Source organism: Oncorhynchus clarkii, chromosome 18 (genome assembly GCF_045791955.1).
Source record: "Oncorhynchus clarkii lewisi isolate Uvic-CL-2024 chromosome 18, UVic_Ocla_1.0, whole genome shotgun sequence".
Classification (NCBI taxonomy): domain Eukaryota; kingdom Metazoa; phylum Chordata; class Actinopteri; order Salmoniformes; family Salmonidae; genus Oncorhynchus; species Oncorhynchus clarkii.
The window spans coordinates 31,567,005-31,589,266 of NC_092164.1; the positions used below are offsets into that span (position 1 = coordinate 31,567,005).

Consider the following 22,262-nt stretch of genomic DNA (forward strand, 5'->3'; position numbering starts at 1 on the left):
ATATAATAGGGGTCGACATCATTTTTGAATGACTAACCCTTCCTCTGCCCCCCATCCACACAACATCTGTCAGGTCCCTCAGTTAAGTATTGAATTTCAAGCACAGATTCAACTATAAAGACCAGGGAGATTTTATGAAAGCACCATGAAGAAAGGCAGTGATTGGTAGATTAGTAACAATAACAAACCAGACATTGAGCATGGTCAAGTTAATAATTATGCTGTGGATGATGTATTAAATCAGCCAGACACATCAAAGATACAGTCCTACTTCTGACCTGAGCTGCAGGACAGGAAGGAAACTGAACGGCCAAGTTACAGTTTTGACTTATATCTGCTTGACAATCTATGGCAAGACTTGAAAATGTCTTGCCAAGATATCCAACATCTTGACAGAGCTTGAAGAATTCAGAAAATAATACTGGGATAATATTGCACAATCCAGGTGTGTAAAGCTCTTAGAGACTTACCCAAGAAGAGGCACAGCTGGAATCACTGCCGAAGGTATTCATAACATGTATTGACTCAGGGAGCTGAATACTTATGCAACGACTATATTTCAGTTATTTCATTTCTATCAATCTCTAAAAAATATATATATAATAATTCTTCGACTTTGACATTACAGAGTATTTGGTGTAGATTGTTGACCTCAAATCCCACATTGTAACACAATAAAATGGGAAGAAATCCAAGGGGTATGAATCTTTTTTACAAGGCACTGTATGTCTGCTGCAGAGGGACAAGAGAGAGCAGGACAAAATGAGATTTGATCAGTCATGGAAATAAAAGTGGTGAAATCATGTTGGCTCACTATTTAAAAAGAAGATGGAGAACAAGGTATAGAACAAGCTATAGAACAAGCTATAGAACAAGCTATAGAACAAGGTATAGAACAAGCTATAGATTAAGCTCTAGAACAAGCTATAGGATGAACAATACCAGAGTTTTGGCACAGGTACAGCCGACTAGTGCTAGCTAACGCTGCCTAGAAAAATATCGATATGATGTCATCCAAAATAATATTGCGATATATAACTGTATGGATTTTCCCCCGCGTCACTACAAATCAATTGCTTATGTTTTAGTAGTGGAACTAGGCTTTCACAGTGAAGCTTAACACAAGCACACATACAAGCACATAACACTATATAAAGGCATTCACCCAGCACTTCGCACTTGCATAGTCATCCTCGCACACGCTCACTCACACCTATACACACACTAACTTATATTATGTCTCACACACACAAACACACACACATGCACACACACATTAACAGTGTCATAGCTCCCTCCAAGCAGTGTAGGCTGGAGGGGGCTGGCGCTCTGATATTGACACCAAGGCTGCAGTGTGGTTGGTCCTTGGCCAGTTCTCAGCCGGCTTCGTGACTGCTGCTGTGGATCCCTATAAATCAGACCCAATTACCAGGCTACAGCACTGGGCCTTTCATCCACTCACAGGCAGGCAGAGAGGGCAAACACAGGCCCCATACCGAGTACTGTAACACAGGCCCAATATCAACTACTGTAGCCTACTCTCCGCCTTTCTATGGACCTCATATCTATTAAGTGTTCATACCACAAACATACTGGTGTGGATATGATATAGCCTATGCAGGCTCTGTATATTGCCTGGTGACTGCCCATTTTCACCTGTTTGGGTGAGTTTGCTTTGTTTGGATTACAGAAAAAGAAGGAGGACAGTCCAGTATGAGTTGAGTGTTTTCTGTGTATTCATTTTTTAGATATATTTTGTTTACTTTTGCCCAATGGTTGTTTTTTGGATCAAGCCTTGGTTGGAATGGCTTTTGCTTGGATTGGCAATCTCCAGTGGATTGGATTCCACACTCACACATGAACGCGTGTGCACACACACACACACACACACACACACACACACACACACACACACACACACACACACACACACACACACACACACACACACACACACACACACACACACACACACACACACACGCTTACACAAACACTCCCCTGACTGCTCTTCCCTTGCTCCAGTCAGAAGAAATGTGTGCACTGTCTCCGTGTGCATATCCAGCCCTATATACGATACAATAGCTTTATCATCCTCGGTTCATACACTCATAAACATTCTCCAGCGTGTGTCACGGTTGCGGCAGAGCCCCCCTGCTAGCTCAGTAAATTGGCCCTGTGTAAACCATTCTGCCCATCTGAAATACCGGGTACATTTAAATCCCTGACATGCCTCTGTAGCGACGTGCCACGACGGGGGGTTGTCTCATTTACCACCTGGAGGTTTTGAAGTGTCGTAACCATCTCCTCTTACTGAAGGCAGCCAGCAAGGCGGCAGAGATCCTCTTTGTCAAGTGCTGTATTCAACTCCCATCAGCCAGACATGTGAGGGAGATGTTTCTATATTCTATATGTTTCTATATTTCCGGGGGGCACACGCACACACACACACACACACACACACACACACACACACACACACACACACACACACACACACACACACACACACACACACACACACACACACACACACTCTCACACAGCTCCTCTAGCACCCTCTCATTTGTCATCCCAGGGCTTCTGAGAGTCTTTTCTTTTCCCTTGGATAACCTCCCTCTTTCCCAGCACTGTAAGTAATGAGCCAGGGTTGACCCTCCATGCCTCATTGTGTTAGATTTCAGCTTCTGACCTTAAAAATGAAAGCAAATCGATAGGGCGGGACACGTGAATTCCAAAGCCCAGGACGCAAGCCAAGTGTGGAGTGGAGGGAGGAATGCGGAGCTGCACAATATACTGGGTAGTAGAGAGGCTCTTTCACCTCACCTTCAATAGGGACCAACACTGTATCACCAGTGTGCTGCAGTGAATTTGCATGTAAATTGTGTGTCACCCATTGCATTTAGTGTGGGTAATCTAAAGTGCCGCAGAGGGGATGGGGGGAGAGAGCTCAGAGCTTAGTCAAGGCTCGGGTTTTAATATTAATTTTCTGTGCGTCAAAATGTACTGGGACACTTTATTTTAAGTGTTATAACACACAGCATGTGTAGGAGAATTTTACCTGGCTTTGAGTAGTAGTGATAGTTTATGTGCAGTTTAGAAGCACTTACCGTAGCTATAATATGGTGCAATTCAAGACAATGAAATGACATGTCAAAGTATCAAAGCACCCCAGCAAAGAGAGTGATACATGGTGTAGGTCAAAAGTGTCTTGACCACCTGATGTTTGTATGCACACTGTCCATAAACAACCCCTATTAAAACCCCCAGTCCGGTCAATGTCCAGTCTCCTTCCTAAATGGGCTGACCGTCTCTCTCTCCCTCCATTACAATATGCTGTAGCTCGTCAGCGGTGAAGCACATTGTGTGTACTCACTACTCTACTGAGAGTAGTGGCTGGCCGTCAGTTCCAGTTAGCCCAGCATGATAATTGGCCTCCCATTGATAGATGCAGACTCCCTTCACACTCCAGGGGTCTCGGCTCATTGTCAGAAGAGGCGACACACTGCCCAAGAACACTCGAAAATTGCACATCAAATCAGCCATGCTTCACGGGCCGGCGCTAACGCGTGGGGTGGGTACCACGAAGGGGGCGTGTGAGTGTGTGTGTGTTCTTCCATAGCTCCGTGTGCAGTGTCTCTCCGGGGAGGCTAGGGTTTAACGTGGCTAACTGGAGCTGCTGGTGGCTGTGCTCTCTCTCTCACTCGCTCTTTTCTTCTTCTTCTTCTTCTCTCCTCTTTCTCCGTCACTGCCCAACCCTTTTTCTCTCTCTCCGTCACTTTCAGCCACCCCTCTCTCTTTCTCCCTCCTTCTCCATCCCTCTTTCTTTCTACTACGCCCACAGGGCCTTCGTTACCTCTCTGTCACCGAGCGCTGCGTCCATGGTATAGAGATATAAATAGGCTGTGAGTGGGGAGCCCTGACACCATAAATCCACAGTGGGAGGGACATGAGGGGGAGAGAGGGGTGCAGCGACAGAGGAAAGGGATGTAGTGTATACAAAATGGGGAGAAATAAGGAATATATCATGAAAAGGGAGCGATGCGCTGTAGTGATGAGGCGGTTTGTTGACGTACACAGGGAGAGGGAAATGTTGAACGGTTCAGATGCTGAGTCTCATTAAAAACATCTCACCTGTAGAGGTGCAAACTGTTTTGAGAATGCCTCCAGACTCGGGAGTATGAAGTCAGGGAGGAAAATGGCACTCCAACATCTCTCAACACATCATTTTGAGGATGTCCCTTCTATAACAGTTAAACACTAGAAAGCCTGGATTCGAACTAGGGACTGTAGTGAAGCCTCTTGAACTGAGATGCAGTGCCTTAGACCGCTGCGCCTCTCGGGAGCACTCTTCTCTCTTCCTGTATCTATGCCCCCCCCCCACTCCATGTGAAAGATACCTACATATCACAACCCACACATACATAATGTATGTGTTTTATGTACTCAAATATATTTAGCCCTAACCTCTTCTCTCTTCCTGCAGCAGCCCTATGCTCCACCCCTCCACCCCATGGCTCCGCCCAGCCCCAGCCACAACAGCTGCAGTCACGGCGGATCCGAGCTGCTGAGTAAAACTAACCTGTACATTCGAGGCCTGCCCCCGGGGACCACGGACCAGGATCTCATCAAGCTCTGCCAACCGTGAGTGTGGTACATACACTCAGACTTATAGAAACACACACACCTGCTCCTGCACACAGACACAGACACACACACACACACACACACACACACCGTATATAAACACACATGCACACCTGCTGACACACACACACGCGCGCGCGCGTGTACACACACACACACATGCACACCTGCTAACACACACACGCGCGTACACACACAAACACACACACGCACACCTGCTGGTACACACTCACCCTTATTAAAGTTCCACCAACTGTGAATGTATAGAAACAGACACGGGTAATCATAAAAGCTCTGCCAAGTGTGTGTGTGATACAAAAACGCACACATGCGCATGAATGTGCACACACACACACACCTACACAAAGCTCAATAAAGCCCTAATAAAATGTAGATTGGACTGCCTCCCCCAGGAACCACGGACCAGGACCTCATCAAGCTGCAACCCACAGCCCACACAGACACACACACACACTTACACACTAACAGCTTTGTTCAGCTCCAATAAATTCCTCATTAATAAAGACTGCAAATTGTGAAATACAGGCTAAAAGCGAAGTCTGCCGGTTGCGTAACATTTTCTTGGCCATCTTTCCAGAAATATCCCAGTCAAATGCAGCCAATTATTTTATGATCTTTTGGAATCGGAACGCTCTGTCCAGTATTTGGTAATGCTCCTACTATGTCAGAAGTCCCGCATGTCTTGATCTTGACCCATCGAAATTCCATTAGCTAGACAGCAAACACGATAAGACAATGAAGGCACTCAGCGTTTTGACATTGCATATCTCTTAGCCACATAGTCAGTCCCATTTTGTATAATGTCCCTGTAGACAGTGTCCAATAAAACACTCCTTTTGCCGTTTAACATTGGACATACACCATTACTGCCTCACTGTCCTCTGGTGGATGCTTCACTTCACTTTCTCCAACACACTCTTCCTTTAGCATTCCCCCCCTGTATTTTTGCCATTCGCCTTGGTCAAAGGCATTGTCTAAGTGCCCCCAAGGTTGCCCGAGGTCTGCTGTGCCAATGAAAATCCAATGAAACTTTAATTAGCCAGCCACTGTTTCAAGCACAGGCGGGTAGAAACATTTTCACAAAGGTCATCTGGCGCTGAAGTCTGTGACACCCGGGTCCCCCTCTGGTGTTGTTTTCCTTCTCCGGTCTGCTGAACCCACACCTCCTCCACCCATGTCCCACTCCCACCCCAACCCGCTCCACCCCACCACAATGGCATCCTCCCTTGGTCCGTCGCACCTTGTCCCCCAGGTTCGTGTTAACCTGAAACCTCCGAAATGAGCCTCTGCGGTCTTCAGAAATGTTTTAGTCCTAGTTTTGTTTTTCTATCACCTCTGTCACCCACGTTATTTTCTCTAATCAGTATCATGGAGTTGGCTGACTCTGCATATTAATGAGTGTTTTCCTCTCAGTGGTTAGTTTTGAAAACCCGACCCTAGGCAACAGTGACTAGAGTCTGGTGACAATGACAGACTCTTTTGACAACTTCAAGAAGGAAGAAAAAAAAAAGAGGAGTCCTCTTCAGACAGACAACTCACTCAACAAATCATGATGCCAGAACGTCGCGATTCCAAACCAAAAGTTTGTAGTTGATGCTTACGAGCCACTTGCGAAATGCAGTAACAAAATGTTGTTTGATTTGAGTCCTTGTGTTGTGCTGAGCCGTACTGGTTCCCGAGACGGGGTCTGCTGGGTCACACGCACTGTGAAACAGCCCCAGCAGCCTAGACTCCCCGTATCTCCAAAGCAAGCAGAGTGCCGCCAACGGATGCATTCTTGAGAGTGTGCCATATCGTAGCTGCTGATTGGAGGTCGTTACACACTGCCTGAGAGATGTTTGGAAATGCAAAAGTTCTCTCAACGACGCAGCAAGCTACACTCTCCCACAAGTCCTCACACAACTGCTACAACTTCCTCTATTACTTCAAACATGGCCAAAATAAAAGAGAATCAATAACAACAATGGCCACAGAGTTTCTAATTATATGCACCGAGAGCAGTTGGATTTGGGAGTGTGCTTAATCTGTGTTTTATTCAGTTGGCTGGATCTGTAGCTCTCCAGAACCATCAGCCTGATATATGGGCATGGAGAAGCAGCCAGAGAAGTGGGTTTTGGCTGAACACCCAGAACGAAAGGCATGGATGGAACAGCCATTACCATGAGAAAAATGCATGGACAAGTGGGCAGGTAGGGCACGGGGGCAGTTGGGGTACGGGGCCATTAGCGGTTGAGCAGTGCTGGGGATTTCTTGTTTGCAGTCCACCACCTAGGAGAGGTAGAGGGGCTGAGGCCGCAGGTTCTTTTGAGGAAAGAGCACATTTTAGAAGGTAGACTTGGGGCCCACACTTGGAATAACAGGGGCATTCATTCTCCCTGCCAGTGGTCCAAATCCATAAATCAAAAAGCCAAGATTGAATGGACCACAGAGCTCTCCTCCCTGCCCTCCCTCCCTTCTATCCTCCTCCCTTCTGCCTCTTCTGTTCTTCCCTGCCTACCGTTCTCCCTCCATCCCTCACTTCTGGTTCTCTGCACCCAATTTCAGCTGTGGACCGGCTACAGCTGTGCCCTCTGTCATGCTGCTTTCCCTAGCGTGGCGCCTGATCAAATGGAGAGAAACCCAAATCAAGAGCTAATCACCACCAATTGTCCAAATAACCTTTCCCATGTGTGGCGAGGGAAGGAGGGAGGAGTGAGAGGGTGGGAAGGGAGGGGTTGGAGCTCCACACAGCAGAGGAAGGGGTGACCCTGGGACCACCTGTTCCACAGAGCCACTGCGATCCGAAGCGCCACATTATCCCAAACGATTCTGAGGCCCTCTGTTGACACAAGCAGGCCGGCTATCAGAGCCTCCCCGATCCCACGGGCTCCTTTTCAACAAACTGCCAAAGGGAGGGAGTGTGAGAGAAGACACTCCAGTCGGCCCAGCCTCGGCTCTTTCGGCTCAGTCATCGATGCCCTGTCTGCCCAACGCTTTTTGGTCAAGCTCTGTCAGAACGGACCGAGATAGCGGTGCTTAACCTCTGAGGTGGCGAGACAACTGCAGGAATGCCCAGACCAAACTCCTCCCCCACCCCACCAACAAAACGTTGTCAACCAGATGCTCTGAATGTTTCGGGAACAGAAAGAATCACTCTCTCACTTGATCTTACTCTTGTTCTGTCTCTCATTGCCACTTCGCTACAATACCCGGCAACAACACAAAATGTCATGTGCTTTGTGTGGTGAATTTACATGGTCATTTACTTGCCTGGTTCAAACTAACAACATACAAAATGCCTGTATCCTCCACAACATTGATCTGGAGAGCAGTTGCTGTGCAGTGGCTGATATACCTCCAGGCAATCTCCTACATTATTCATCCCCCCATTACTGCTTAGTTCATTAGGATCCCCATTACAGTGTCTTCCAACAATGTTCACACCCCTTGACTTTTCCACATGTTGTTGTGTTACAGCCTGAATTTAGAAGGGATTCAATTGAGATGTTTTAGTCACTGGCCTACACACAATACGCCGTCATGTCAAAGTGGAAGTATGTTTTTAGTAAATTAATAAAACATCAATAAGTAATCATCCCCTTTGTTATGGCCTAAATAAGTTGAGTAAAAAGTTGCTTAACAAGTCACATAATAAGTTGCATGGACTGGGTGCAATAATAGTGTTTGACATGATTTTTTGAACAACTGCGTATCTGTAAAGTCCCTCAGTCGAGCAGTACATTTGTTAACACTTTACTTGACATCCAGCGTCATAACACATTATAACAAGATCATTACCATGTCTTAATGTCATAAAATCAAATCAAATCAAATGGTATTTGTCACATGCACCGAATACAACAGGTGTAGACTTTACAGTGAAATGTGTACTTACAATCCCTTAACCAACAATGCTTTAAGAGGTAAAAAAAAATACAAATAAGTAGATAATAAAATAGATAAATAAAAAATGAAAGTAACAAATAATTAAACAGCAGGAGTAAAATAAAAAAGTGAGGCTATATACAGGGTATTACGGTACAGAGGCAATGTGGAGGCTATATACAGGGTATTACGGTACAGAGTCAATGTGGAGGATATATACAGGGTATTACGGTACAGAGTCAATGTGGAGGCTATATACAGGGCATTACGGTACAGAGTCAATGTGGAGGCTATATACAGGGTATTACGGTACAGAGTCAATGTGGAGGCTATATACAGGGTATTATGGTACAGAGTCAATGTGGAGGATATATACAGGGTATTACGGTACAGAGTCAATGTGGAGGATATAAACAGGGGGTACCAGTACAGAGTCAATGTGGAGGCTATATACAGGGGGTACCAGTACAGAGTCAATGTGGAGGCTATATACAGGGTATTATGGTACAGAGTCAATGTGGAGGATATATACAGGGTATTACGGTACAGAGTCAATGTGGAGGATATAAACAGGGGGTACCAGTACAGAGTCAATGTAGAGTCTACATACAGGGGGTACCAGTACAGAGTCAATGTGGAGGCTATATACACAGGGTACCAGTACAGAGTCAATGTGGAGGCTACATACAGTGGGTACCAGTACAGAGTCAATGTGGAGGCTATATACACGGGGTACCAGTACAGAGTCAATGTGGAGGCTATATACAGGGGGTACCGGTACAGAGTCAATGTGGAGGCTATATACAGGGGGTACCAGTACAGTGTCAATGTGGAGGCTATATACAGGGTATTATGGTACAGAGTCAATGTGGAGGATATATACAGGGTTTATGGTACAGAGTCAATGTGGAGGATATAAACAGGGGGTACCAGTACAGAGTCAATGTGGAGTCTACATACAGGGGGTACCAGTACAGAGTCAATGTGGAGGCTATATACACGGGGTACCAGTACAGAGTCAATGTGGAGGCTACATACAGTGGGTACCAGTACAGAGTCAATGTGGAGGCTATATACACGGGTACCAGTACAGAGTCAATGTGGAGGCTATATACAGGGGGTACCGGTACAGAGTCAATGTGGAGGCTACATACAGGGGGTACCAGTACAGAGTCAATGTGGAGGCTACATACAGGGGGTACCAGTACAGAGTCAATGTGGAGGCTATATACAGGGGGTACCAGTACTGAGTCAATGTGTGGATGCACCGGTTAGTTGAGGTAATTGAGGTTATATGTAGGTAGAGTTCAAGTGAATATGTATAGATTATAAACAGAGAGTAGCAGCAGTGTAAAAGAGGTGTCTGGTAGCCATTTGATTAAATGTTCAGGAATCTTTTGGCTTGAGGGTAGAAGCTGTTACGGAGCCTTTGGACCTCGACTTGGCACTCCGGTACTGCTTGCCGTGCGGTAGCAGAGAGAACAGTCTATGACTAGGGTGACTGGAGTTTTTGACCATTTTTAAGGTCTTCCTCTGACACCGCCTGATATAGAGGTCCTGGATGGCAGGACGCTTGGCCCAATGATGTACTGGGCCGTACGCACTACCCTCTGTAGTGCCTTGGGGTTGGAGGCCGAGTAGATGCCATACCAGGCGGTATTGCAACCGCTCTCGATGGTGCAGCTATAGAACCTTTTGAGGATCTGAGGACCCCATGCCTAATCTTTTCAGTATCCTGAGGGGGAATAGGCTTTGTCGTGCCCTCTTCACGATCGTCTTAGTGTGTTTGGACCATGATAGTTACCCTTTAGCTCAGTGTGGTTGTTGCCTGTAATCCAGTTGGGGTATGTACGTACTGTCACTGTGGGGACGACATCATCGATGCACTTCTTGATGAAGCCAGTGACTGATGTGGTGTACTCCTCAATGCCGTCGTAAGAATCCCGGAACATATTCCAGTCTGTGCTAACAAAACAGTCCTGTAGCTTAGCATTAGCTTAATCTGACCACTTTCTTATTGACAGAGTCACTGGTGCTTCCTGCTTTAGTTTTTGCTTGTAAGCAGGAACCAGGATAATATAATTATGGTCAGATTTGCCAAATGGAGGGCGAGGGAGAGCCTTGTATGCATCTCTGTGTGTGGAGTATAGGTGGACTAGAGTTTCTTTCCTTCTGGTTGCACATTTAACATGCTGATAGATATGAGGTAAAACTGATTTGAGTTTCCCTGCATTAAAGTCCCAGGCCACTAGGAGCGCCACCTCTGGATGAGCGTTTTCCTGTTTGCTTATGGCCGTATACAGCTCATTGAGTGCTGTCTTAGTGCCAGCATCGGTCTGCTGTGGTATATAGACAGGTACAAAAAATGTAGATGTAAACTCTCTAGGTAAATAGTGTGGTCTACAGCTTATCATGAGATACTCTACTTCAGGCGAGCAAAACCTCAAGACTTCCTTAGATTTCTTGCACCAGCTGTTGTTTACTAATATGCATAGGCCGCCGCCCCTTGTCTTACCAGAGGCCGCTGTTCTATCCTGCCAAAAAAGCTTAAAACCCGCCAGTTGTATGTTCAGCCACGACTCGGTGAAACTACAAGATATTGCAGTTTTTAATGTCCCGTTGGTAGGATATACGTGCTCGTATTTCGTCTATTTTATTATGGATTGATTGTAAGTTGGCTAATAGGACCGATGGTAAAGGCAGATTACCCTCTCGGTGACGGATCCTTACAAGGCACCCGGACGCCATCCACTATACCTCCGTCTTGAGGAACCTTGTCGGGTGTCTGGAGTAAATCTGTCACATCCGACTCGTTGAAGAAGATGAAGAATTTCTCCAGTACGGGGTGAGTAATCTCTGCCCTGGACATGGTGACAGAAACATTATGTACAAAATAAGTTACAAAAAACACGAAAAAACATTCACAATAGGACAATTGGTTACGGGATCGCAAAACGGTGGCCATCTCCTTTGGCCCCGTTGTTACAGCATTAACAGCTGACATAACTTGACATAATATGGTCACAACACTGTCATGACCCATAGATTTACACCTGTTTTGACATATATTGTGCTATTTTATGGCTAGTTGTGCCACCTACATAAGAGTGTCAAAACCCACTGTTATTCAAATCTGTTTTTTCCCTGCCAAGAAGTTTCCTTTCGTTTGAAAGTCCTTTGTTGTTATTGTAATGAATTCTTTACAGATTTGTTTTTACAGCATATCCTGACCATCCTGTGTCACGTTACTTGGACAAAGAAAATATACTTTATGACACTGTCAAGAAGCATTATGACCATCATAATCATATAAGCCAGATAGGCCTATCAGGTACATCCCCTAATACCAAAGAAAATATCAGCATGTAAAGTAGCTAGTTAGCTGTAAAATTGCCTCAACAAACTGGACTATCAATTTAGGAGTCAATCTCACCATGTTCAAGCTGCAGATCGATGTGCCTCCCAGAGTGGAGCCTGACATTCACAACGACAGGAAAATATGCATGTTTCAAAACATACTGGCTTTGAGAATGGATTGCATGACGATTAGTTTAGCAACTGCCTGACACAGCATGACAACGCGATTGGTCGACAGTCTGCTGGGTGGGACGTTATACGTTCCTTAATTCATTGGATTCCTATCTCCTTTCTATAATATCTCTGGGAACAGCACCATGCAATTCACCCTGGACTAAAGAGGTAGACAAATAGGGAAAATGTGCTAGACCCTTAACTTACACATTTCTCGAGGTATAAATATCGCAACAATATGATCAATGGATCATTCCAGAGAAGACATCCTCCCGAGTTATGACATCGGTCAGTATTGAAATCTGACATGTATATATAGACGTTTTTGCGATCTAAATGTCGTATTCTTTTTAACTTCCAGTGCAGTGAGATAGACTTTATCACAGTGCTACGTCATATCGGCCGGATTTCTACCTGCTTGAATGCCAATAACTCAGGTACACATGAAACATGAAATGACCCAGGGAATCGATAGAAAATCACTCAGAGATGCACATAAACAATATAACATTCAAAATGGGTGAACCTTTCCTTTAATGTGGTAAATTTAAAAAACATAAACAGTACCAGTCAAGTTTGGACACCTACTCATTCAAGGGTTTTTCTTTATTTATAGTATTTTCTGCATTGTAGAATAATAGTGAAGACATCAAAACAATGAAATAACACATTTGAAGAATCTCAAATGTTAAATATATTTTGATTTGTTTAACACTTTTTTGGTTACTACATGATTTCATATGTGTTATTTCATAGTTTTGATCTGTTCACTATTATTATTATTATTATTATGTAAATGTTGAAAGTGCGTGGGCGACGGAGAGAAACAACATGGTGCAGTTTGAGGCCATGTGGCAGAGAGGGATGCGGGCGCTGGAGACGGGGGTGTGAGCAGGTGGGTCTGGGCAGGAATGATGTCGTTGATGTTTGTGTGCGTCGGTATGCTGTTGTTTGCATGTGTATGTTTTGTATGGTTAAAAAATGTATAATAAATCAAATCTAACCAAAAAAAAGATAACATGCCACATGATGCATTGTAATGAATCTAGTTGGGCAGTTATTTAAAAGGCACACTTTGGGGCGGCAGGTAGCCTAGTGGTCAGAGCGTTGGACTAGTAACCGAAAGGTTGCAAGATCCAAACACTGAGCTGACAAGGTAAAAATCGTTCCGCCCCTGAACAAGGCAGTTAACCCACTGTTCCTAGGCAGTCATTGAAAAAAATAATTTGTTCTTAACTGACTTGCCTAGTTAAATAAAGGTTAAAAAAAATAAAATAATAATTATATTCAGCAGCATCTGTTTCCTACCTCTCCTTAGCATTAGGCATTTGTTTTATAGTATTTAGAGTATTAGAGATGGGAACTAATGGAGAAAGTCGAAGCTTGTAGCGCTGCTTTAGCTGTGACACGTGTAGATTGGCGAGTGATGGGTGAGAAAATACATTTTGAATTCAGGCTGTAACTCAACAAATTGTGGAATATATCAAGGGGTATGAATATTTTCTGAAGGAACTGAATGTGTATGCAAATAGATTATACAAGTGGTTAGGCATTTTCAACACAGACCAGACGAGTAGACCATTTTTCCTCGACCATGAAACACTATCGTGTATGATGTTGATTTTGGTTCTGTGTGTGCAGTTAAGGGCAAGGCGGGCTGCCTTGTTTTGAGCCAGCTGCATCTTTGCTAGGTCTTACTTTGCTGACCCTGACCATATTACTGGACGGTGCATTCGGGAAAGTATTCAGACCCCATGACTTTTTCCACGTTTTGTTACGTTACAGCCTTCTTTTAAAATGGACTTTAAAAAAAACTATCTACACACAATACCCCACAATGACAAAGCAAAAATAGTTTTTTTTCGAAATTGTTCCAAATTTATTAAAATACACAACTGAAATATTACATTTACATAAGTATTCAGACCCTTTCGTCAGTACTTTGTTGAAGCATCTTTGGCAGCCATCACAGCCTCGAATCTTCTTGGGTATGATAATACAAGCTTGGCACACCTGTATTTGGGGAGTTTCTCCCATTCTTCTCTGCAGATCCTCTCAGACTCTGTCAGGTTGGAAGGGGAGTGTTACTGCACAGCTATTTTCAGGTCTCTCCAGAGATGTTTCATCGGGTTCATGTCCAGGTTCTGGCTGGGCCACTCAAGGACATTCAGAGACTAATCCTGATGCCACTCCTGCGTTGTCATGGCTGTGTGCTTAGGGTTGTTGTCCTGTTGGAAGGTGAACCTTCGCCCCAGTCTGAGGTCCTGAGCGCTCTGGAGCAGGTTTTCATCAAGGATCTCTCTGTACTTTGCTTCGTTAATCTTTCCCTCGATCCTGACTAGTGTCCCAGTCCCTGCCACTGAAAAACATCTCCACAGCATGATGCTGCCACCACCATGCTACACCGTAGGGATGGTGCCAGGTTTACTCCAGATGTGATGCTTGGCATTCAGGTCAAAGAGTTCAATCTTGGTTTCATCAGACCAGAGAATCTTGCTTCTCATGGTCTGAGAGTCCTTAAGGTGCCTTCTGGCAAACTCCAAGTGGGCTGTCATGTGCCTTTTACTGGGCTTTCATCCGGCCACTCTACCATAAAGGCCTGATTGGTGGAGGGCTGCAGGGATGGTTGTCCTTCTGGAAGGTTCTCCCATCTCCACAGAAGAACTCTGGAGCTCTGCCAGAGTGACCATCGGGTTCTTGGTCACCTCCCTGACCAAGGCCCTTCTCCTCCGATTGCTCAGTTTGGCAGGTCGGCCAGCTCTAGGAAGAGTCTTGGTTGTTCCAAACTTCTTCCATTTAAGAATGATGGAGACCACTGTGTTCTTGGGGATCTTCAATGCTGCAGAAATGTTTTGGTACCCTTCCCCATATCTGTGCCTCGACACAATCCTGTCTCGGAGCTCTACGGACAATTCCTTCGACCTCATGGCTTGGTTTTTGCTCTGACATGCACTGTCAGCTGTGGGACCTTATATAGACAGATGTGTGCCTTTCCAAATCATGCCCAATCAATTGAATTTACCACAGATGGACTCCAATTAAATTGTAAAAACATCTTAAGGATGATCGATGGAAACAGGATGCACCTGAGCCCAATTTCGAGTCTCATAGCATAGGGTCTGAATACTTATGTAAATAAGGTATTTAGATTTTTTAACACGTGTAGGTTCATGAGGGTAAAAAATATATTTTAGAATAAGGCTGTAACGTAACAAAATATGGAAAAAGTCAAGGGGTCTGAAGACTTTCCGAATGCACTGTATAACATGGTATCGGGACAGCTTGGCTTTTCATAGGCACTACCTCTGTTTGTAATTCCCAAACGCCTGAAGGTACCACGTTCATCTGTACAAACAATAGTACGCAAGTATAAACACCATGGGACCACACAGCCATCATACCGCTCAGGAAGGAGACGCGTTCTGTGTCCTAGAGATGAATGTACTCTGGTACAAAAAGTGCAAATCAATCCCAGAACAACAGCAAAGGACCTTGTGAAGATGCTGGAGGAAACAGGTACAAAAGTATCTATCCACAGTAAAACAAGTCCTATATCGACACAACCTGAAAGGCCGCTCAGCAAGGAAGAAGCCACTGCCCCAAAACCGCCATAAAAAGCCAGACTACGGTTTGCAACTGCACATGGGGACAAACATCATACTTTTTGGAGAAATGTCCTCTGGTCTGATGAAACAAAAATAGAAATGTTTGGCCATAATGACCATCGTTATGTTTAGAGGAAAAAGGGGGAGGCTTGCATCCCAACCGTGAAGCACAGGGGTGGCAGCTTCATGTTGTGGGAGTGCTTTGCTGCAGGAGGGACTGGTGCACTTCACAAAATAGATGGCATCATGGTCGCAAATGGATCTTCCAAATGGACAATGACCCCAAGCATACTTCCAAAGTTGTGGCAAATTGGCTTAAGGACAACAAAGTCTAGGTATTCGAGTGACCATCACAAAACCCTGACCTCAATCCTATAGAACATTGGAAAGAACTGAGAAAGTGTGTGCAAGCAAGGATGCCTACAAACCTGACTCAGTTACACCAGCTCTGTCAGGAGGAATGGGCCAGTTCACCCAATTTACCGTGGGAAGATTGTGGAAGGCTACCCGAAACATTTGACCCAAGTTAAACAATTTAAAGGCAATGCTACCAAATACTAATTGAGTGTATGTAAACTTCTGATCACTGGGAATGTGATGAAAGAAATAAAAGCTGAAATAAATAATTCTCCCTACTATTATTGTGACATTTCACATTCTTAAAATAAAGTGGTGATCCTAACTGACCTAAGACAAGGAATTTGTATACGGATTAAATGTCAGGAATTGTGAAAAACTGTTTAAATGTATTTGGCTATGGTGTATGTAAACTTACGACTTCAACTGTATATCTATTTTTATATGGCCTATCGATTAACGTCACCATTTACCTTGAAACATGTCATCATTCCAAACATTGTACAATGTTGTGTCTCATTGGGCAACTAGGCTATAAATAGGAGCTAAGTGCAATGGTCAGGTCAATCTGAGGAAGACCTCAACCTGACGTCAACACGTCAGTCACCTGAAAGTGAGCAATAATGGAAGTCAATCTCTACCTTTTTTAGTTGAGTGCTCCAATCCTTCCTACCTTGAATTAGTCCGTTTGGAAGTTTTTTTTGGGAAACCATTTCCATGATTTGAGTCCTTGTTTGGAGCACCCCTCCTTTCCTTTGTTTGCTGAAGCGCAAAGGCCCACCTGAACTATTGGTCAAAAAAATGGGTCAATGTGCCCTTGAGCAAGGCACTTAACCATAAATCACTCTGGATAACAGCATCTGCTTAATGACTAAAATGTAAATGTTACAGTTGCAGCAGCCTAAAGACGGATTGACTTTAGGACAGGAAGCAGAGCCCTCAGGACTCTACAGTTTCCTTCCCTCCCAGGTGCTTTGACGTATCCTCCCTCTCGGTCTCCATCCCTTCCCTTTCGCTTTCTCTCTCGCTCTTTCCCTTTCATCTGGAGTAGTGTGGAGAAAGCAACACAGATGAGATGTGTTCATTTGTGCGTGTCAGACAGAAATGCGTGGCATGTCGGCTTGACAGGTTGTAGACGGGTGTGGACAAACATTCTGGAATGCTGAAGCTTGAAAGAGAACTGTGGTAATAGCTATACTAGTGGAAAATAGCCATACTGTACCCTGTACCCATTACTCCTTCTATTAAACATAGAAGTACACACACAAACACACAGCCATTTTTCTCTCCCACTCACTCCATTAAAAGCACTCCATAGTGGAGCCACTGTGGTCATTCACTCTTGTTCTCTCTTTCTCTCATTCTCTTGTTCTCTCACTCTCTCGCTCTCGTTCTCTCTCCCCCTCTCTCTCCCGTCCTCTCTCTCGCTCTCTCTTGCTCCTTCTCTGGCTCTCTCCCTCCCTCTGGTACATGTGGGTGGAGATCTCTGTAGTGAGCTACAAGCTGATGACCGGCCAGCATCTTTCACCAGCACTACCTGTCAGAGATGCATTATCCCGTGTCCGTGTGTGTGTGTGTGTGTGTGTGTGTGTGTGTGTGTGCGTGTGCGTGCGTGCGTGCTCAGAGTGAATTTGTGTGTGTGTTAGTGTGTCCATGCGTTAAGCGTGTGTGCATGTGTGTATGTTATTTTTGTCCTGATACAGATCCTGGGGTGACAATGACATCACCACTAAATAATTCTCAGGTCATCTGCAGGCACTAACTCAACATGGCCAACACTGCTATTGGAGGCTAGTCAGGCTAGCCCCAGTTAAAGCCTCTTAAACTTGACAACAAAGAGCCAGATCCCAGATGAGGTTAAACTGGCTAAATACAACCCAATCTTGGGTGTGATCACATTTTGGCCAGCCCTGGGCCAGTTGACAGGGTTTCTTGAAGCCAGAAAATGATTGGCCTAATCCACCGGGTCACAATTTGTCAAAGAGCCGTTGTTGCCAGAAGCGCAATTTTCATAATTCATATTGGACGCAGTAATGTCAGGATGACATTTTGAAATAGTTCTGTTGTCTTCCACAGTGGGAATACGTCCCACAGTGAGTAGAACCGGAGGGTGAGGAGGGCCAAAGAGCTTAGACCTGCAGATCATAGAAAACTGTTGTATCACCTGATAGTAGCAGGGAGAGTAGAGCTTAACTGACAACAGTAACATCTTGTACAGTGGTAGTGCAGTGGCCATACTGTGGGATATCTTCAAAGGGCAGGTCCCTCTACAGTACACAAGTACAGCTCAGGAGAGTGGAGCGTGATTGATTTTGATTCAGTGCTACTCGAGTGAGCAGCGGCTCTCCCCCCTGCCAGGTGTCCATCAGGATAGAGCAGACTAGTTCAGCAGTGCACAGCACCTGCCTGTCTGTCTCCGCAGTACACTGGGAGACTGGGGCTGCATCCCCAGTGGCACCCTATTCCCTATATAGAGCCCTGGGCTCTGGTCAAAAGTAGTGCACTATATAGGGAAATGTAGTGCCATTTGGAACACACTTTGGGCCTCCTTGCCTGCCCTAACTCTCTGTCCAGTAGTCACAGAGGAAGCTCCTATGCTCCTATGCTGGTCCTAGTCCTTATTGCCCCACTTCACAAATAGCTGTGATTTGACCCCTGTCTGCCAGGCTCACCTTTAGAGCTCTAAGAGGGGTCGGCTGAGCTTGAGTGTCAACCGGAATGTGGGACTAACTCAGGGGCCCGGGATTCCAAGGTGCCATACCTTGATGTAACACACCTCTCTCTTTCTTGCTCTCTCTCTCTTGCTCTCTCTCTGTCTCTGTCTCTCTCTCTCTCTCTTTCTCTCTCTCTCCCTCTCTCTCTCTCTCTCTCTCTCTCTCTCTCTCTCTCTCTCTCTCTCTCTCTCTCTCTCTCTCTCTCTCTCTCTGTCTCTCTCTCTCTCTCTCTTTCTCTTTCTCTCTCTCTCTCTCTCTCTCTCTCTCTCTTTCTCTTTCTCTTTCTCTCTCTCTCTCTTTCTCTCTCTCTCTCTCTCTCTTTCCCGTCTCTTTCCCGTTTCACTTTCCCGCTTTCACTTTATCACTCAACTATTTCTCAGAACCCCTCGTCAGACACCCCGGGGTGCCCACACACACACACACACACACACACACACACACACACACACACACACACACACGACAGAATGTGACTGTATCTCCCTAGTGGATGTGGTTATACCATGTAGTCAGTGGAAACACAGACATGAAGCAGAAACTGCCTGGAGCTCTTTCCCACCTACCTGTCATGCCACTTCACATGTCTACCACAGCAAACAAACACCCAGACAGCGAGGGCCTTTGGAGAGCCAGCGGGGGGACAACACCACGCTTGGGTGGTCTGCCAGTCTCCCTCACCCCTCCTCCTGCAAAGCTGCACCAGTGATGTGTGCTGGCTCCGGCCTGCTCTCCATCCCCACATAAGAACCACTTCGCCCACAGCGCTATGGCAGAAATGCCTGGATAATGCCTGGATAATTTCACCCAGGGAGGAAAAGGGTGGATATTCAAAGGATTCAAAGGATCCAATGTCATCATCAGACCTCAACCTCCACCCAAAAAGTAGAAGATGTGGTTGAGGCTACACATCATATTTCAATGCCCAGAAAACTGTCAAATGAATACATTTGTACATGTTTTCAACGGTATAAAACCACCTGTATTCCTTTGTAGTATTGTCAGAGAGAGAGAGAGGAAAGCTTTGACTATGTACAGACTCAGTGAGCATAGCCTTGCTATTGTAGGCAGACCTGGCTCTTTTTTTTACCTTTATTTAACTAGGCAAGTCAGTTAAGAACAAATTGTTATTTACAATGATGGCCTAGGAACAGATGGTTAACTGCCTGTTCAGGGGCAGAACGACAGATTTGTACCTTGTCAGCTCGGGGATTTGCACTTGCAACCTTCCGGTTACTCGTCCAACGCTCTAACCACTAGGCTACCCTGCCACTCTCAAGAGAAGACAGGCTATGTTCAGACTGCCCACAAAAGGAGGTGGAAACTGAGCTGAACTTCCTAACCTCCTGCCAAATATATGACCATATTAGAGACACATATTTCCCTCAGATTACACAGATACACAACGGATTTGAAAACAAACCCAATTTTGATAAACTCCCATATCTATTGGGTGAAATGCCACAGTGTGCCATCACAGCAGCAATATTTGTGGCCTGTTGCCACAAGAAAAGGGCAACCAGTGAAGAACAAACACGATCGCAAATACAACCCATATTTATGTTTATTTATTTTCCCTTTTGTACTTTGTGTTGTCTTAAGGGTAAAAAATGACCTGTCCCTATGTTTAACAGCAGAGAAAACCTAAACGATATGTTTTCAACTTGGAATTTGATGACTTTTCCTAGAGTGACCCCAGCCTTACAAAAAGTGATGCATCATCTTTGTTCATATTTCCATGAAAGCTGTAGACCCAGCAGTTATAAAATCATTTACACACCACAAAAACCACAAAGACACACACACACACACACACACACACACACACACACACACACACACACACACACACACACACACACACACACACACACACACACATACACACACACACACACACACACACACTGATTGAACTCAGACAAAACTAAAACTTTATTGTGAATGTGCAGCATCTCCCCTCCACGAACCCACACATGACCCAAGTTCACAGACAAAATAAACACAATTTCAGACAAAACAAACAACATCTCAGACAAAATAAACATTTCTTGAAAGCATTGTTTACTAATGGGGAATGCAGTCAGAGGCTATAAAAGGTGCTGCAGATGACAGTCCCCCCAGTTCTCTCTTTGCTGAAACCATGAGTGCATGTTTCAGTGCCCAACAGGTCGTAGATCAGATTTTTTCAGATGTCCAGGAGGAACAAGAGAACAACGATTTAGAAGAAGAGCAGGTATCTGAAGAAGAAGATGGGGAAGAATTACAACCCAGAGCACGATGCATCATCTTCAGATGAAGAAGAAATCCCCACATTTTTGTCAAAGAACAGCAAAATAACATGGTCCTTGTCACCATATGACAACCAGGGCCAAATGGCAGGACAAATGTCATAAGGATGACCCCAGGGCCCACAAGACATGCAGTTGCCCAGTACATCGCCTCAACATTCTACATGTTCATCACACCAGCCATCGAAAAAAAATCATCCTGGAGATGACAAATTTGGAGGGTTTCCATAAATATGGAGACAACTGGAAAAGGATGGATGAGATTTACCTGCGTGCCTACATAGGGCTGCTAATCTTAGCGGGTGTGTATAGGTCCCGAGGCGAGGCTACATGTAGTCTCTGGGATGCAGAGAGTGGAAGGGTGGTTTTCTGGGCCACGATGCCACTGAAAGTCTTTCACACTTTCTCAAGAATGCTACGATTTGATAACCGTGTGTCAAGACCTGCAAGAAGTGCGAGAGACAAACTGGTAAGAGAGGTCCGGGAGAAGTGGGTGGAGCGTCTGCCATACCTCTACAACCCTGGGCCTGAAGTAACAGTGAATGAGCAACTGGTTCCATTCAGAGGTACATTTTTAGTTTCATATCTGTAATGTAAGTGATTTTCTCTGTTCATTTCATTATGTGTTGCTGTAATATCATTGATTTCTGTGTTTTTTTTCTATGACATTAACACTAATTACTGATAGTAATCTCTTGGGTCACAAGGTCGCTGTCCTTTCCGGCAGTGTATGACCAGTAAGCCAACAATGCATGGCATCAAGATATGGGTGGCCCGGGATGCACAATCCAGCTACGCTTTGAAGATGCAAGTCTATACAGGGAAGCCGACCAGTGGAGGCCCGGAGAAGAACCAGGGGATGCGGGTTGGGCTTGATGTGACAGATGGACTGACCTCCCAAAGAGGAACAAGAATGTGGTCCTCCTGAGCACACTGCACTAAATGGCTGAGATCATTGATCGTGAGGACAGGAAGCATACTGGACGACAACCACAACAAATGAGGCGTGAACAACCTGGACAAGGAATTTACAGCTGCAGGAGGATGACTGCCTGCTGGTCCCTGGTCATCTTCCATAACATCATGGATGTGTCCATACAATGCCTTCGTGAAATGGAACAAGATCAACCCTACCTGGATGCCTGATAAGCGGAACAAGAGGAGGGTGTTCCTGGAGCAGCTGGGAAAGGCACTTGTAACCCCACACATTCAATGAAGGGAGCGCCTCCCCCGCA

The 22,262-nt window shown here is 45.2% G+C and overlaps 1 protein-coding gene across 2 annotated transcripts in view; it reads left to right on the forward strand.

Moving 5' to 3' along the window:
* The window catches only part of LOC139373332 (RNA-binding motif, single-stranded-interacting protein 3-like), a 397,992-nt gene that overhangs the window by 188,961 nt on the left and 186,769 nt on the right, over window positions 1-22,262 (forward strand). For both annotated transcript variants that reach the window (XM_071113733.1, XM_071113735.1), the window contains one exon: window positions 4,487-4,644. In XM_071113733.1, coding sequence (XP_070969834.1) covers window positions 4,487-4,644 — 158 coding nt within the window. The remainder of the gene's footprint in view (window positions 1-4,486; window positions 4,645-22,262) is intronic.